This window comes from Cebus imitator, unplaced genomic scaffold (genome assembly GCF_001604975.1).
Source record: "Cebus imitator isolate Cc_AM_T3 unplaced genomic scaffold, Cebus_imitator-1.0 Scaffold37, whole genome shotgun sequence".
NCBI classification, from domain to species: Eukaryota; Metazoa; Chordata; class Mammalia; order Primates; family Cebidae; genus Cebus; species Cebus imitator.
Window position 1 is genome coordinate 5,817,005 of NW_016107352.1, and position 19,422 is coordinate 5,836,426.

Consider the following 19,422-nt stretch of genomic DNA (forward strand, 5'->3'; position numbering starts at 1 on the left):
TGCTGACCCTTGCTAAAGTATTCATACATAAATAAGAGATAAATATTACCCATTTGTAAACACCAAAGTCTCCTCTTTGAAAGTGTCCAATAAATTCACCCAAGAATTATGCATGAAACATTCTTATTTTTCCAGAGGCTAAGATTAGAGCAACAGCAACAAGAATGAGCAGACTCAGCAGGACCAGAACTTACTTGAAGTCCTAGGAAAACACTACATTGAAAAAAGTACATGTTAGCCCTACTCTAGTATCTATACTTCTCTACAGATGAGCTCAGTGATTTAGAAAAAAAGAAAAAGCAAAAAACTAAGGCCGGGCACGGTGGCTCACGCCTATAATCCCAGCACTTTGAGAGGCCAAGGTGGGCAGATCACTTGAGGTCAGGAGTTTGAGACCAGCCTGGCCAACATGGTGAAACCCCGTCTGTACTAAAAATACAAAAATTAGCCCCGTGTGGCGGCCCATGCCTGTAATTCCAGCTATTCAGGAAGCAGAGACACAAGAATCGCTTGAACCTGGGAAACGGAGGTTGCAGTGAGCCAAGATTGCACCACTGCACTCCGGCATGTGAGACAGAGCGAGACCCTGTCTCAAACAAACAAACAAACAAACAAAACAACTCACTAAAATGTTACAGGTGGAAGAGGGCTCAGTGATCACCTTTAGTGGATGAGAAAATTGCAGTAGACCTATTAGACCTATCCACGCAAAACAGCAGGTGTCGGCAAGGGCTGGGGCAGAGTGGAGCGCCATCCTGACTCTGAGGTCACGTGCTCCTCTTTATTTCTAGTCAGGAGCAGCAGGCAGCCAGCCACTAGCTCTGCGAGTTATCTGTTTCATGCGTGTTATTTTAAATGGTCTTGGCTTCACCTTTAAACTAATTTTTTCTATTTATCAAGTTCCATGGGGAAAATCAATAAACACAAAACCCTGAAAGCCTCATCTCATCCAATTCAGAATTGGAAGCATGGGTGTAATTGTTCGTTCCCTTCCAAGTTGTGCCATGTGAGAATGGCAGCCTTTTCCTGCGGCATTCACAGACTCTAAGAAAACCAGCAACCCACAGGTGTGGTTTGGCAGCTGCAGTCAATCTCCTTGAATCCACAGAAAACAGGCACCCCAGTTAAACAACCAAACCCAAACAAACAACAGGCACACACCAAAACCTACACATGAACATGGTGAGTTTTGAAACAAATAAGAGAGCATTAGTTTTACAAAAGTAATTGTCCTCATAAAAGTCAATCCAGTGTGTAGAATTCTAGAACTAGAAGAGGAAGAGGAGATAATGCAGTAAGCCCTCTACTCTACCTCCTTTATATATGAATTCAGCAAAGCCCTGAGAGTTATTAGGCTTAAACATTTAACAGTGGTTCACTGCATGGATCCAAACTGAAAATGTTCTCCACTCACTCAACACAACTCACTGGGGTAGTGGGGAGATATCCCAGCCTCACCCTAGACAGGGAAGTAAAGCAGAAACTGGTTAATCCAGAGAGCTGAGTGACCCAGGCAGAAAGAAAAGGCCTCCATCCCACAGCCTGGGATGGTTGAGCAGTGACACTCTTGCATTACACAGTGTGTCCAACTCTCACGGGACTTGCCCTCAATTGCTGAAAGAGCCTGACCTCTGACAAAGACCAATGATTTCAGCAGTAATTAATGATACTGTCAAATTAATTAACCCAAGTCTTTGTTCACAGGAAACCCACCCCCTATATCAATACTGCTGTTTACCAGTCCTTGACCAAGTGCTATAGACCCAAACTTTCACAATCAGGACACTGGAACACCACTGACTAATGGCCCTAATAAGGTCCCACCTAGTAAGCCACCAACATTTGTTAATAAGCCTTCTCATCATAACACATCCTTTGATAATATGATTAGTCATAAACAGGTCTCCAAAACCTAACACTATTTTAAATACACACCTGCAAATACCAGTGTGTATCACTATTTTCTATAATAACTTTTAGCTATCCTTTTGAATTATGGTGATGAAACACTAGACAAATGCTGTAGGATTTCATTAGCCATTTAATGAATGGCCCTCCTTAAAACACTGGTTCGCTTGTCCTTGTCTATGAGGACTCAGACTCCTGTAAATGCCCACGTATACATTTCCATACTATCTCTTTAGAGGATTCGGGACTATTTTCTTACACCTAACACAGCTTTTATTCCATTTAGAATAATTACCCTCCATCCCATTTCTGACTTTCAAGAAAAACAAGACACTTAATTGACCACAGGAGGACTCTCTCAAGGGCATTCAGGCTGCAAGCTCACAACTTCAGCTGATGTAATCTGCTACAAGAAGCTGACTTCTATTTTAAATCATACCCTTTTACTCTGCCTTCAAAGGGCACATATATCACACATTGTAACTTTGCTCATAAAATACCTCGTGGTCTCGGGTGAATCACGTTCTCAGGAGGAACTTCCAACTGTACACAGCCCAGCCTTGCTCCTTTAAACCCGTCCACCTTTTCCTATTATGTATTTGGTCTTGAGAACAGCTACATGCGGCCATACTCTCCAGGTATCTCTTCCCTCATTGTCATGTTGATAAGGAGCAGGTGCCTGGCAGGGTCCTTCCTGAAGGCTGGACTCATGCTTTGCCACCTCTTTGAATTTCTACCCCCCGACACAGACACTTAATAAACGCTCTTCATGTTGATGTTGAGAGCTCTGTCATCAGGCCTCTGTGCTTAAAGACTGACAGAAGGAAAACAGATTGCTTTATTTAACTTCAAGTTTTTCATTCATCATTTCAGTCATGCTCACTGTGTACTATTTAAAAGGTTTCTTGGCAATCTGAAGACACTATGAAAAAAGCCTTGGTTGGAGGTGAAAATACACTTGAACTTGCGATTTATTTATGTGTATTCTGCTTCTCCCTAAAGACAATGAAGAGCTCAGCAATTGGAGTGGCGCTACACAGAGTCTGGTAGGGATCAGAACAGCCCATTTCTCTCTGGTCTACCCCCCTTCGTTTCATGGTTACCTCATGTCTCATTTGGGTTTGTATAAAAGCCGCCTAGTAGTTCTTCCAGCCTCCAGGCTTAGGCCCTTGCAATCCCTTCTCCACCTTTCAATCTAATAACACACATTTGATCATGCCTTCTGCCTTCCCAACACCCTCCCACTACTGTCTCCTCTTAGAGAGGTGTCCTTTCTATTCCAGTCCTGTCTCCCTTTCCAGCCCCATGGTCAGGGCACCCCATTTCCACAGCTATCTCATGTTCTGTGCTCTGGTTCTAAGTGTGCTGCTGCTTTTCCCTAAAAGGCCTTTCTGTAAGTTGCTTTCTCAGCCAGGAATGCTGTTCTGTTCCTCCTACTCCTTCTACCCATCTCCTTCCTACCAGTCCTTCACATTTCGTTTAGAGCCACCTCCCCCAGGAAGCCCCTCCCAGGAGTTCCTGCAGCACCATGTGCTACCACAGACACGACAGTTCACCATGCTGTGTTGTGTTTACTTGCTGTATCCCCAGATGACTGCATGGGAAAAGTTGGCAATAATCAATCTGCTTCCTTACTACTGTATTCTTTTGGATGCTATCTGAGCAAGACCTGGCTTCAGTATCATTTGTTGAATGGACAAATAAATGAATGAGTGCATATGAAAGAATCCAATGGGGAGACCACATTCATCAGGTATGAATTAGAATTTTGTCTCCACCAGAAAGTGTGAACTCAAAAAAGAGAATTCATAGCAAAATACTACTTTAGTTCAGGATTCATCCTTTGAAATGTGAAGGTGGCAGCCGGCCCTGAGGAGACTGAAATTCCCCCTCCCACAGTGACTCCTGAGGAGCTGCTCGCAGCTGGATCGCTCTCCTAGATGACTCAGAAACACGTTTAGGTAACACATTCCTGGGAAAGAAATGAAGGCTGTTTAAAATGGAATCCTACTGGGACAAAACACTAAAGCTTGTTCGAAGTTAAATGTCATGTTATAAACTCCAAGTGAAGAGAAGACGCCGCAATTTAAATTCATTGTAAAGAGGACAGCAAGCCTCAAATTAATCATGCACCTTCTTACCTGCAGAACCACATAAGTCAATTTTCAAAATATCATGAGGTCAGCTACAAATGGTGGGAATGCCCCAGAGGTTTGAGAAAACACGGGTGTGGCATCCAATGTGTGCGTGCTAACTTGGGGCCAGGTGCTAGACTGGCCCTGGGGTAATGGCTGTGAAGAGCTCCAACATGGTTCCTGTCCTCTGGAGAGACTGGTCTAATCAAATATACACTTGAAGATAGGTTTATTTTAAAAAAAAGATTCTAAGTACACCATGTTCAGCTGTTAAATTGAATCCAGCACGCATGGGATTGGGGAGTAAGCCTTCAGCAACTTCTGCATAGCAAAGGATTTTTTTTTTAAAAAAAACTCATTTTCCAAAATCAACAGACTGATGACACTAAGGAATGGGTAATGTTTCAACATTCAAACCAAATGACGAAGGGCTTGGTTTTTATTTTGTCCTTACAGTTAGTAACCATCCCGCCCCCAAAACAAAACTGAATAAATACAATTCCACATGAAATTCTTCTGCCTTCCAGAATAATCATATATTTCTATTACCTGGCACATAGGAGGTGTTCAACAAATATTAATTGAGTGAATAAATCACAAAAGAGGAATTACTATGGAAGGCTTTTTTCAATTTTAGGTATTCTCTCTTAGGGAAGAAAATTATGCATATTTTGTAGGATTCTGACTCTCATTTACCTCTCTGATATTGGGCTAATTTCCTAACATGGATATCATTTTCCCTGCTTATAAAATAAAATCAATGTCTTGATAATTGTGAAGCATAAAGGAAGCAACAGATATAAATGATAAGCACTCTGCTCTGCAGACAGTTTTTTTCACCCTGTTTACTCCATTCTCCTCAACCCTCAAAGTGCTAAAGACAAACCAGATTACTGTCCTGATTAGAAAGTCAGAAAACTTCAAAAGTAGCCTGGGCTCACCAGCATCTGGCTATCAATCCTTTACAAATGTTATTTACTATTTGGGGGCTTTGATTTTTCTCCTTTATGAGTGAGTTTCACTAGAGGATCACAAAGAGCTTTTTCAGTCCTAATTTTCTATGACTCAGAAGCCTACCTTATGAAGAAGTCGGATGTTGCTGACACATGAAGGACATCTGTGATCAGAAGTAAAGTGAACCCTGGTTTCTCTTCAGAGGGAAGGGGTCTAAATCACACACCAAAATAAAATGACTTTAAGGGAATCAATCTACATCTAGGTCAAGAATTGGTGACCATATTCTTAAGCACCAGAAGGCTCCTCCTTCCCTCCACCCCTACACAGCCAACCTCCAAAGCCAAGTGATGCTTCTAGTTGTACCTTGAAATAATGTATGTAGTAAGAAATCTAGGGATTTTAAGCAACATCACAATTACAAATGGATCATTGGAAATGAGTAAGACAGTTGACACAATATTATGTCAAGCCTAACATTTGGCTGATTCTTTTTCTTTCACACCCTGAAATATATCCAGGCGACCAAACAAAGAACTACTGAGATTGTACACAATGAAAATCTCGCTACATTCTCATAAATATTTAGTGTAAGACTGCCACCTAGTGGTGTGATGTATTCTTGTATGACCAAATCAAACTGCTAAATTGACACAAGATAATTAAAAAACAAGATTGTTCTTTGCTGCCCACCAATTATTTCAGTGAATTTTAAGAGCATAGTCATCTCTTCAGCCACCTATTTTCCTCAGAGAAGTTTCTAAGGAATGCTCCATCAATTAATCCTGCAAGTAAACCTCATCGCTTCTGAACATGTCACAAAACAAAGGAGAATTATTATTCTATTAATTTTAATATGCATTAGCAATTTTAAAGATTTCCCCAGTAGTCTGTTCTCACCTCCTAGATTAATGTGATCTTGATTTTTAGTTATGCATGAAAAGGCATTTAAAAGTGACAACCTTACAAAAAGTGCACATTATAAGAAAATCTGACTTCAATTAAAAGCAGTTACAAAATCCCAGCAATTTCCAGCTGTCTCTTCTCTCTTATCCTTGGAGAATTATATATCACATTAATTGGTATTCTGTCACATAAAAAGACACCAGTGATGATTAATTGCATCCTTGGTGCTTTTGAGTTATGTCTTCTTCACTAGAGGGATTTCAAATCACACCTCATTACCTTCCAGCAGGTACCCCTTCTGGTAACCCTCATAAAACTTCCTACCTTCCTGAACTTCTCCATTTGCTTGTAGAGGTCTGGATCAAGCTCCTGAGACACGTCCTTCATCCATAATAGTGCTCCTCTATATTCTGTCCTGCACTGTTCCATGCGGTTCACTGTCAGCCAAGTATCTGAGATGGCCCGATGCCGAAAAGTCTCCACTTCTTGGTGAAATCGACACAAAGGATTTCGCAAGGCCAACCTAGACAAGAGGACAAAGCCACACTCTCAAAACTAAGCTAGTGAGCAATTTAAATCCTTGACATTCTGCCAATCTTAGACTCATGAGTCTAGAACAGTGCCTGGAATGTAGAAGATGCTCCATGAATATTTGATGAATAATAATTGAAATGCATGTGAACTGATGAGTCAGCCAGAGATGATTACTCAAGTACCCATCCCTTAGTTTACTTCTAGTAACTGGACCGCCTGGAAGCACCTACGTCAGCATTGTTCGGGGTGGTTTTGAGCCTGGGCTGAGTGCTCATTTGAAGCTGGAGCCAATTCTGTATTCATGGAGGATGGCCAAGGCATGACCACTGCCCATTTCTACACTTGGCCCTTTGAGGAGGGACGAAGTGTGTGATTAGTGTCTCTCTGTCTAGGCCATTTTAGATCACTCTCCAAAGGCCAAGGCATCTGCTGCTCACTCCAATAGTCACAGAGGAATGAAATATGAACAGAAACATTTTGAAATGGTATAGGAAGGGGGACAAACACATTTACTGAGAGTCTATCATGTATTAGCACTTTCGACTAGATTACATGATTTAATCCTTGTTAAAAAAAAAAAAGACTGGAGGATACTATAACAGAAATGAACATGATGAAGTAGGCATAAAATTATTGTAAGGTTGGCCATAACATATGCCATTTACCCAGCCAAAAAACGTTTAGGCATATTAAACTTTAGATAAAATATTTATCTTGGGGAAAAATACTGCTTCTTCGGTCTCCCTAACCAAAATGAGCAATGTCAGATGAATTATACGCTTAAAATATGCTCTTCTCCATGAAGTTTCAGGGCACAGGTGCCCCAAAAAATGAATATTTAAATTTCAATTGAAATGCAAACTTATTTAGCTAAAGGGAACAATGGTGTCAGTGAGCTGAAGTCAGCTTTTGGAAATTCCATCAATGCCTACAACGCCTTACATGTGTGTAACACGATAAGATTACAAGTGGTGCAATGAACTATCAAGAACAAAATTCATTTTACTATTTCCCCTAGTTTTCTTCTTGTCTGTAAAGTGTTATTTTCAAATAGTGAGCACTTGTAGAAGAACAGCCTGCTCACATTGTCCTGCCTAGATGTTGCAGATTATTTTTAGACATTGTTGTGCCATAAAATCAGCTTGTTATCCCTGTTGTTTTAATTTAATACTCACCTTTCATCAAATACAATGTGTGGTTGTAGCAATGACTGCCAAATAAGTCAGTAAAACAAACAGTGGTGTAAAGGTTTGTATAACTGATGACTTCTGTTTAAAGAGATAAAAGAGTCCTCAGCTATCTCTCTAAGGAATCTGTTTTAATTTCTAGAGTCTTTTTTCTCTTTCTTTGCCTAAGAATTTTTCTTACTGAGGTTAGTGATAATTATACGCTTAATATGTGACAACTTACTCTATGAAATATTTTTTAGGAACCAGTTATTCTTGCAAGGTTGGAAAAGCTTCTATATGCATAGAAAGTATCTATTAAGGGGTTAAAAGTAGATCATCTCTATTAGTAAAATTTTAGTTGCTTTTTAATTTTCACTCTTTGGCTTGTCTCTGCTTTGAAATTTTTCTAGAATAAGTATTTTTACATAGAAAAATTATAAATAATAGTAAAAGGTAAGATTTAAGATGATAAACAAATATCTTTCTTGGGAAATGTGTGGAGAACTACCAGAAATGGTTTCATTCAAGCATAAAAGTTGGCATTCCTCAGAGTCAGGGTCCAAATGTCACCAGAAAGAACGAAAATGCCCAGAAGGAGACACAGCTAAAAAACGGACTCAGTAGGTCTCTTTCTTCCTACTCCATCTTCCTTGGGTTTTCATAGGAACAACCATGTAACATGCTGCTGGCCTGCTCTTGGCTCACACAGAGGGAAAGCAGCAAGGAGACATTAGTAGGAGAAGAAAACGCTGGACAATTTGAGTGAGTGAAATTGCTATAGCCTGAATATTTTTGGGAACGACCTACCTTCTGCCTAATATTAGTGGGTGACATTTTGGGGGTCTGTTAGTTACTGAGAGAGAAGGAAGCGAGGAGGAGTGTCACCTTTCCCAGGTGCAGAGAGGCTGTGTACAGCGGCTCCTGCTTACTTAACATCCATCATAAACATGAGTCACAGTTCTGTTAAAAAAAAACACCACTCATCTACCACAATTTTCCCTGGACCAGAGTGTCTCAAACTTGAATGCACATCAAAACTACAGGGATCTTGTTAAAGTGCAGATGTGGATCCTGCAGGTCTGGGGTGGGGCCTAGATTCTGCATTTCTAACACACTCCCAGGTCATGCTACTGGTCTGGGGTCTGAGCAGTGTGGACCTGGGCATGAGAACAGCACCTCTCTGAAGTTAATTGGCCCACAAAGAGCAGAGAGGGGGCTCTTCAACCTGGTCTCATTAGGCTCCTGCTTTAATCAGCTGCTGGAAGGGGACCAGGGTGATTGCTCTGAGCAACACTGAAGGTCAAACATAAGCCTAGGACAGCATTCATAGTGATTGGCATATATAATGCCCCTATAGACCAAAAGAAAAATGGAAAAAAATTTAATTAACAGGGAGAAAAAAAAATCCTACAAGTTAATCTTAATTAGAGAGTTAAGTACAAACTAGTGAGTTCTGAGCAGCTCCTCAGCCTCAGGCAAACTCCTTCTAAAGAACACCGAGATTCCCCTGGGTGAGTAGGTGGGTCCCAAAGTCCCCTCAGATCCCCCCAGATAGAGCCCCACTGAAGGCCACACACCTTTGCTGGGAAGAAAAGCAGAGGGCCTTTCCTGTCGCTTGCATCATCTTTCCTGCTCTGGTTTTATCTTGGAAGCCTTGGGATCGGAGAAATTTTCCCAGTTCGTTTTCTTCTTGAGACAAGACTGATGAAGAAAAGACCAAAAGGAGCCATGAACAATGAGCATTTTTATTACAAAGGGAACAAGAAAGACAAATCCCAAGGTTCTCTCTCTTCCAGAGGCCAAGACAAGATGAAATTAAATCCAAGTGGCAGGCTACAAGGTAAGCTCCCCCTATCCCCCATTTAACTTTCATGCTGTTCTTCCATTTACAATACGACAGATCAAATTCACTTGAATACATCTGTCAGTGAGTTTGGTGCCCTGTAATCAGAACCAGAAAATGACCTCTGTACTGAAAAGCGAGCCCATAATGTGCTGCTTTGAGCTGAAATAAAGGAGTTGGGTTTGTCAAGTATGACTGTGGGAATCTTTTGTGGCTGCCTAGGATGCAGTGCTAGCTGCCTTCCATTATTCTCTCCTGCTGACTTTTGATCTCTGCTTTTTCAGTTACATTCTATTCGATTGTAAAGCAATTCAAATACCTCAGCCATGACACAGGTTTTTGGTTGGAAGAGGGGGTAGGGATTGAGGGTAGGGAGGTCATCAGGTTGATGACAGTGGGTTTTAAAAATGCAGAGCTGGAACCAAATCTGACTTAGTGATGTCGAATCTTGGCCTTATTTTTAAAGATAACCTCAGATGGTATTATTGGTGGGAAAGTGGTCTGGGTGCAAGCTTTCTACAAAGTGATTGGACAGTAAATATTTAAAAAATCTTAGAATTGCATGTATCTCTGGACACTGCCCTTCTGTTAGGAGTATTTCCTAAGGAAGTAGTAAAATGGGCACAAAGATGTAAATTCAAAAATAATCACAGCATCATTATTTATAATAGTAAAGCATTCTCCTTATACTAGGTGCTAGTTTAATAAAATACAGAGCACCCACATAATGGCACAGTGGGGGTCCTGAACACACACCAGCAGCCAAGCCACAGGCACCAGAGTGACACTTAGCTTCCTAAAATGTGCTTTTCCCCTAAACACAGCATTTACTATCAACATACTTTGAACATCACTTTTTATTTCCCATTTCTGTATTGACGCATTTACACGTCGTGTTTCTAAAACTGCTTTCTAAATGCTACTAGGATTCTTGTCAGTTTTCACAAACCAGTCAGACTTTTATTTATGAATGCACCCCCATTCCTGAAACAATCTCACCAACAATAAGTGTAGAACATTAGGCAGGAACCACAAATCCAAAGGTGAAGGCTAAACTCGATACTGCCACCTTATTAATTTGTGACTACAGTTCACTCTAAACAGTCCCTTGGGAAGGCCTATTCAAGAAGAGGCTTTTAGAATCTATTTTTCCTAAGAGATAAATGATGACCCTGCTTCTCTTCTGTCTCTCAAAAATCAAGTTCACTGTCAAAGGCCTGCTCACAGCTTCCTTTCTCTGTGAAGTAATTGATCCCTATTTCTCTGGACAGCAGCGCCCTCTGGGCACCTAACTTAGCACTCACCGTGAGTGACTGGTGTGTCTCTCTCTTTCTCAGGAGTCTCTAAGCTTTCCAAGACAGGGATCTCACCCAAACTTTGTAATCCCCAGGCTGAGCATAAAGTCTTATATTCATGGTGCTAATTAAATGCTTGTCAATTGAATTAACTATAATTTTGTCTTGTTATCCTCATACACTTTATTTCAGTTTAAATGCTTATTGCCATTTAATACTTATGCCATGGTTCTATGTAGCTTTTTAAAATTCCTATAATTATAAGAATGATTTTTTTCTTTTTTAAAATACTTTCCATTCCTTCTCCTCCCCACTGACTAATATACACCTCACTCAATTCCACAGTGAACCTTTCCCTATGGAGAGCAATTTCTCATTTATGTTCTTAATAGCATGAGGCTACTGTCACCCTTTTTACCTTAAGTCTCTAGTCACATACAAATGAATGCATTTAGCTTAAGGCTAGGAAGTAACCAATTCGTGTACCTGAATGATTACATGGTTGGCGAAATGTACTCTTTCCTAAATAAACCTAAGTAGGCTAAAGGATTTAAAAATAATTTGGGGTTATTTTAGGCATTGAGGATTAACTTGGGGCAGCAAACAGGTTTCATTTTAGGTGCTGACTCTGATTAATAGGCAGTACTTACTCAGAGGACAGTGGAAAGAAGGTGAGCTCCATCAGGCTCAAGGTTAGATTTTCTAAGAAGGGATGATCATTCTTTAATTTTAAAAATTCAAATACTGAAATTAACTTATAGAAGTTTAAAATTCAGGCATAATGTAAGTATCAGATAACTCAAAAGGGCTGGGTGTGGTGGTTCACACCTGCAGTCCCAGCACTTTTGGGAGGTAGAGGTAGGAGGACCACTTGAGACCAGGAGTTCAACACCAGACTGGGGAACACAGCAAGATCCCTGCCTCCATTACAAGAAGAAAGTAAAAATAAAAAAAGATAACTCAAAATGTTCTATTAATAAGGTTTCAACTATCTGGGGCTTGAGAATTCAGAGACAAAAAACATTTTTATATTTAATTGCTGATTAAATTTTCAGATGTGCCCTTAAAAACAAGGCAACTGTGGAACTATGAAATCAATTAGCCTGACAGCATTAACTCACTCAGCACAGATTTATGGATGATCCAATACATAGGAGGCACCATTCTTGCCACTAGAATACAGTGATGAAGAGGATACAGGAGTTCCCCACACTTACAGAGCTTATATTCAAGCAGCGGAGATAGAAAATAAAACATACATAATCACAAAACGCAAAAAAGAGAAATACCAGCTAGAGCAATGAGAGATGGGGAATAAGAGTGAGTGGTCAGTAGCTGCCTTAGACAAGGAAACCAGGGAAGGCATCTCTGAGCAGGTGACTATTAGGCCGAGCTCTGAAGGATAATAGTCTTGGGACTATGAGAGCAGGGTCCTTCCAGGCAGTGGAAACATCCGGTGCAAAAGGCATTGGGAGTTTGGTGGACAAAGGAAAAGGTGGCTGAAAAGGTGAACTGGGGCCAGATCATGTCCTGTGTATAAGAATGGGAGTCGGATTCCATTTTATGTGCTATTGGAGTCTTTTAAAAGTAGGGGAGTGATGTGATCCAATTTACATTTATTAAACCTTTTATTTTGAAATAATGACAGACTTACAGAAAAATTATGAACAGTATATAAAGTTCCTGTATACCTTTCCTTAACATCGCTTAGTACTTACCTTTCCCTAGCATCTCCTTATATTTACATCTTACATAATTATGGTACAATAATCAACACTAGGAAATTAACATTGACACAATACTGTTAACTAACATACAGCCCTTATTTAAATTTTACCAGTTTTTCCATTAACATTCTTTCTCTGTTACAGGATCCAATCCAGGGTCTCACCAGGCATCAAAATACTGAGTTTCCTTAGTCTCCTTAAATCTGTGACAGTTCCTCAGTCTTTCTTATCTTTCATGACTTTGACAGATTTTAAGAATACTGGTCAGATATTTTGTAGACTGTTCCTCAGTTTGGGTTTGTCTGATTTCTCAGAATCAGACTGGGGTTATAGATATTTGGGAAGGATACACAGTGGTGAAGTGTCTTTCTTAGTGCATGTCATCAGAGGTTACATGACATCAGTGGACCTCATCATTGATGATGTCAACCTCAATCACTTGGTGAAGGAGGTATCTACTGGGTTTTTCCACTGTAAAGTTAAGAATGGTTTTTTCCTTTAATAATCATTAAAAATCTTGGGGAGGGGAATATATGAGATGATGCAAATGTCCATTTTCTCCTCAAACTTTCACTTCCTAATTGTAACAGTCTTCAGTGAATCTCACCTGTCATAATTCTCACTGTGATGTTTATCTATGGGTGATTTTGTAGTTCTCTCATTCTTTCTATTAATTAACTGAATTTATTTTATAAGTAAAAGCTGTCTCTTCTCCACCATTTATCACTCTCTCTTCATAGAGACTTAAGAGAAATTAATTTTATTCTATGGGTTATAATTTAATATTACCATTATTTAATTTGTTGCTCAAATTGTGCCAGCTTTGATCACAGGTTTGCTCCTGGGTCCTTTCGACACATCCTTTTTCAAGCACTTCCTTATGTTCTAGTGTTACAAATAACACAGGTGCATCTTGAATTTTCCCTGCTCCAATCCTAGAATCAACCACTTCTCCAAGGAGCATTTCTTTTATTGGGAAAAGGTATTTAGAAAGCAAGATCTGGGTGCCAGATGAGTTCACTGTTATGGAGTGTTAGTGCTTCTAGGTTATGTCAGCTCACAGAAACAGGAAATATACGAATGTACAGTAACCCATGCATACACGCTCATCTGCATTTGTTTCTGTGTATAGCTATCTGTATAGATATTAAAAACAATGACTTCATAGTGGCACCTTTGATGCCAGTGCAAAACCATAGTGTTCCTTTTAGCTTCTCCCTTTCTTTTTCTGCAACTTATTTCTAATGTAGAGAGTGAGAAACCTGGCTCTCATCATCTACAATATCTTTACTTATCTGTTCAACTTCAATATTTGCATAATGTAGTTTCAGCACTGCTAACTCACACTTCTCTAAGAAACAAATTTCCCAATGAGAATACGGTTTCCATGTATAATAATTATGTTCCAAAACTACTGAGGTTAGTTCTTTTTCTAAACTCTGGTCATCGTGACAATGTTATTTATTTATAATGCAATTAAGTTCATTTGTTACTGTTTGTATTTCATTTTAGATTTTCCCACATCTGGCTAGGTTTAAGTATTTTTTGAGTATATGAAACTTTACTATGGTTTTAGGAATCAAAGCTACGGGAAGGTATCTCAGGAAGGTGTAGCTCCCTCCTCACCTTTGCTCCTCCATTCTCATTCCCTCCTTTCCAACCCTTCCCCTATCCCCACCCACCACTGGTATCCAATCTCTTTCATTTCTGGTTTATGCTTCCTGAATTTCCTTTGCACAATGAGCAGGCTCGCTCTCTCAATATAGATACAGATGTAGATATAGATATAGATATAGATGGTAAAATGTAATATAACATAATAATGGTAATACACACACACACTATATATATATGTATTATCTTTTTTTTACATTTATATTCTATATCACTTTCCTGCTTGCATGGATAGTATACTATAGATACCCTTTTATGTTTTGCTTCTTTCACTTAAAAGCATATCCTTAAAGTTACTCCATATTAGTTCAGAGATTTTCCTCTTTTTTTTTTTTTTCTTTGACAGCTACATGGCAACACTCTCAAATTAACCACACTATTTTTGGTCTTCCTTAAAGTTGGGATCTCTTTCAGGTCCAAGCAGGGCAGAACTCCTCCTTCTCATCTCCACTGAGATGGCATGGCTCATATGAGCTTAGCGGGTAGATAAAAGGGCTTACCCACCATCCACAGCCAGCTCTGCCGGCACAACCAGGTGACTGCTTCAAGGAAGGGGACATTATTCTAACCCTTTATACTGCAAGATAATTATGAGCCTTGATGGTGTTCAATTATAATTCTATTAACTAATCTGAGGTGGTTTAGGGGGAAATTTTTTCTCTATATTCTTTTAGAAACATTAACATAGGTGGAAAGTACAACTTCTATTTAGAGAATCACTGTTTACAGGAAATAGGCAAGAATCTTTTTTCTTTGTTAAAATATGTATTGCTTAATAAAAAGCGGATACACCAACTTCCTGTGACATACTTAAAAAATTAAAGTTAGAATTTTCTAAACTATTTTGTTTTCTACCATAAGAAAGAAAATGATTCATTTTACGGTGAGTACTGGGGGACAGTGGGTATAGTTAGAAGGAGTCTGACCAATTGTTCCCAGAACACAAGAGAAAGCGCCGAACGTCACACTGACTTGGGGTCAAATTGAAGCTTTCACAGAAAGCAGAGGAAAACCTGAAGAAAGCAGGGCGGCTTATGGTAATGATGATGACGGCCATCACGATTAAACTGAGTGTTTCTGGAGCTGGGATAGAAGTAAAAATTTCACACATTGGGCAAAAAAAAAAAAAAAAAAATTGTTCCCAGAACACAAGTTTTAAGCCAAGGAAGAATCTTGTCGGGTTTAAAAGTCTACTTTGATTGATGGCAGTGCAGACAATGGGCGAGAGAAAGCAGGGGGGTAGGCAAGATCAGTGAGGAGGCTGATTTAGTAAATCAAGTGAGAGTGTAATGGTGGTGGCCTGAACCGAGGTAGTGGCAGAGAAGCCAGAGAGAGGGAGGGGAATCTGAGAGCTATTTAGGGGCAAAAACCCAGCATTTGAGACTGACTAGATGTGATTTCCATCATAAATGGGGGCATGGCAGTCATGTGTCTTAATTTTCTCATAGATTAAGACCTGGAATTGGAGCTCTGGAGAACTCTTAGCTCAAACACTTAGGATAGAGTGACATAGATAATTTATAAAATACTGTCCCTCAATGTACAATGATTTTGAACTTTCCCAAAGTAGTTGATTTTTTTTTCTTTCTTTCTTCTTTTTTTTTTTAAGAGACAGTAACCTTCTGTCGCCCAGGCTGGAGTACAATGGCTCATTATAGGTCACTGTGATCCTCCTGCCTCAGCCTCCCGAGTAACTGGGACTGCACGCACATGCCACCATGCCCAGCTAATTTTTAGGTATTTTTATTTTTTTTTAGAGATGGGGTCTCACTTTGTTGCCTAGGCTGGTCTCAAACTCCTGGCTTCAAGTGATCCTTCTGCCTCGGCCTTATAAAATGCTGGGATTACAGATGTGAGCCACTGCACCCAGCCTACCAAAATGATTGTCTTAATAAAATATTACTGATGTAGAAAAATGGCCAATTATTAATTTGTGATTACTGAAAAGGGGTTTGGCAGCAGTCAGCAACAGAAAGAATTCCCATAGTCTAGTCTCAAAAATATAGAGATCACATAATTAGAATGACCTACAAATGGAGACTTAAAACATGTACTAACACATAATTGACATTTAGCATTTCAGAGATAACTTTGTTGTTAATGCTTTTAAGACAAGGTGACTATATAAAAATATTGTTCTGTAGAAACCTAATATCCAATGCAAAAAACATTCATAAAGAAATGCTGTCAACAAAATATCACCAAAAAAATTAACTCTATGTGCCTTCTGTATCAGTTTGTCATCTTAAAAGGAACATAACTGTATATAAGAGAGTGAAGATAATCACATAAAAAAACTACTGAAATTAAAAAGCCCAAGATGCAGAGAAAACTCTTTTATAATTGAGAAAATAAACGGCCATATCCATGGGAGATCCAATACAGAATTATCCTAATATGACACCTGCTTTGTAAGATAAACAAGCTATGTATATTATTGGTAAAATTATTAGAGATTCTCTTCCCAACTGCCTAAAGACAGGGACAAACACTCTTAGTTTCTTAAACATATTAATGATATATTAAGACAAAATACCCTGCTATCTCTTACTGTCTATCTGATCAATATTCATACTGATGTCATACTTACAACATATCCTCTTTTGATAGAGTACAATTGCTTTCGATAAGTCCAGACAGGTTCTCTGAATTGAGTGAAACAGCTGTAACAAAAATACAAACAAAATGCAAAATAAAACAGACAGTGGTGAGATAAAAAATAATTACATTGAACAAAACCAGAGTGCTCAATTTGCCAAAAACAAGATCACATATCCAAGTGTGCTTAGTGTTATGTGGTATACTGTATAGAAACTATGACCAAAGCCTTTAAAGATATTCTATTATATTTGTTGGAATTCATCATCTCTGTAATCTAAATTAAGATCCGCAGAACAGTTATTTCCTCCAGACTACTGAAATAATAGCTAAAAAACAGAAATCCTAAGTGAAGGGCCCAGTCAGAGGACTTGGTAAACCAGAGACCCAATATTCATAATCTAATTTATTATTTTCACTACTTGCTGTCTTTTTTTAAATGGAAGATCTGTCAATTAAGCATATTTAAAAGATGATGTTAACTTATTTTGTGATCCTAATGTAATATATTGCATGCTTAAACAACTGGATAAAGCAAACAAAATCAATCAGCTGGATGCCCTGCCTATTTAGAGAACATCTGATAAAATGATATTGAGCAAACAGTCTCTATCACTCCTTATTTTCCCAACAATTGCATAAAAGATACAGAGAGAAAATATAATGCCATGCTCTGACCATACTAGGTAAAACTGGGGGAAAGGCAGATGGGGCTGTGCTAAGAAGAATTTAACTTGATTTTAACTCATGGTGGTTCCCGCCTTTGTCTGAGAAAAAGAACAGACTTCTCACTTTCTCTACCCTTTGCCCACTAACTTAGAGACTAGATGTAGTATCAATGAGAAAATCTGGCAGACAAACATCCTGCCTCTCTAGAGCCACTCACTAAGGCAGGGAAGGGGTTTCCCTCTTTCTCTCTCCTAGTTCACTAGGTGGTACAGAAATTAGGTACGGGTATCATAAAGCACTTCTACATTTGAGTGAACACAGATGATCTGTTTCATTATAAATATGACCAAATTAATAAAAACAGATTCATGCATATATATTGAAAAGATTAAAACTATTTCTAGGAATGCTTAATGTCACAAAACTTGGTTATAAAGAATATAAACTTGCTAATTCTCATTTCATTAAACTGCATCCTCCACCTGTTTAGAAAAGAAATAAAGGGGGAGAGGGATCCAAGAGGGCTGAATAGGAAGAGCTCTGGAGTGCAGTTCCCAGCGAGAATGCAGAGGGTAAGTGATCACCGCATGTCCAAATGAGTTTTTACTGCCCACAGACCAGGAAATTACTGAGCAGAAAAGCACCACGAGTCTCCAGCATGGCTGTTTCAGCTGGCACAGTGGGTCTCTGCACAAAAACTCACACAAATCTGGATGGCTGTTTCAACTGGTGCCTGGAACGCCTGGGAGACAGAGTCCGCCCATTCAACTGAAAAAAAAAGGGGCTGAAACAGGGAGTCAGGTGATCTGGCTCGACGGGTCCCACCCCCACAAAGACCAGCAATCTGAAACGCTCTGGATTGAGAGTTTCACAGCAAGCACAGCTGGACCCAGGATGATCCAGCTCTGTGGTGGGAAGGGCATCCGCCATTACTGAGGCAGTCCACCACTGCCTCAGTAGTCCGCCATTACTGAGGCATACCACCATTACTGAGGCAGTTCTAACAATACCCCTATAAACAAAACGGCAAGGAAGTTCACACAACAGCTGGGAAAAGTCCACAGCAGCTTAGCAATGCCTCTGCTAGCAGACCGTGACTAGGCTACCTCCTTGCTGGGCAGGGCATCTCTAAAAAAAGGCAGCAGCACGTCAAGAACTTATAAATAAAGCCTCACCTTCCCAGGACAGAGCACCTGGGAAAAACAAAGGTGGTTATGAGTTCTGCTGCAGCAGACTTAAACGTACCTGCCCAACAGCTCCGAACGGAACAACAGAGCTCACAGCTCAGCACTTGAGCTCCTATAAGGGACAGACTGTTTCCTCAAGCAGCTCCCCAATCCCCATATATCCAAAGAGACACCTCATAAAGAGAGCTCAGGCTGACATCTGATGAGTATCCTTCTGGGACAAAGATAACAGAGGAAACTGGCAGCAACCCCTACTGTTCTGCAGCCACTGCAGGTGATCCCCAGGCAAGCAGGGTCTGGAGTGGACCTCCAGCAGTCCTACAGCAGAGGGGCCTGACTGTTAGAAGGAAAACTAAGAAACAGAAAGAAATAATTTCATCAGCAACCAAAAGGACATCCACTCAGAGACCCCCATCCGAAAGTCACCAACTACAAAGATCGCAGGTAGATAAATCCACAAAGATGGGAAGAAACCAGCACAAAAAGGATGAAAACACCCCAAACCAGAAGGCCTCTCCTCCTACAAGGGATCACAACTCCTCAAGAGCAAGGGAACAAGGCTGGATGGAGAATGAGTCTCATGAATTGACAGAAACAGGCTTCAGAAAGTGGGTAATAACAAAATTCTCTGAGCTAAAAGAACATGTTCTAACCCAATGCAAAGAAACTAAGAGCCTTGAAAAAGGGTTTGATGAAATGCTAATGAGAATAAACAGCATAGAGAAGAATATAAATGACCTGATGGAGCTGAAAAACACAACACGAGAACTTCGCGAAGCATATACAAGTTTTAATAGCCGAATCAACCAAGCAGAAGAAAGGA

The 19,422-nt window shown here is 39.8% G+C and overlaps 1 protein-coding gene across 18 annotated transcripts in view; it reads right to left on the reverse strand.

The window, feature by feature from the left end:
- ICA1 (islet cell autoantigen 1) overlaps positions 1–19,422 on the reverse strand; it is a 158,250-nt gene that overhangs the window by 104,793 nt on the left and 34,035 nt on the right. For all 18 annotated transcript variants that reach the window (XM_017525204.2, XM_017525200.2, XM_037737310.1 and 15 more), the window contains exons 4-6: positions 16,736–16,808; positions 9,184–9,307; positions 6,228–6,426 (exon numbers count right to left, since the gene is read on the reverse strand). In XM_017525204.2, the coding sequence (XP_017380693.1) occupies positions 6,228–6,426; positions 9,184–9,307; positions 16,736–16,808 (396 nt within the window). The remainder of the gene's footprint in view (positions 1–6,227; positions 6,427–9,183; positions 9,308–16,735; positions 16,809–19,422) is intronic.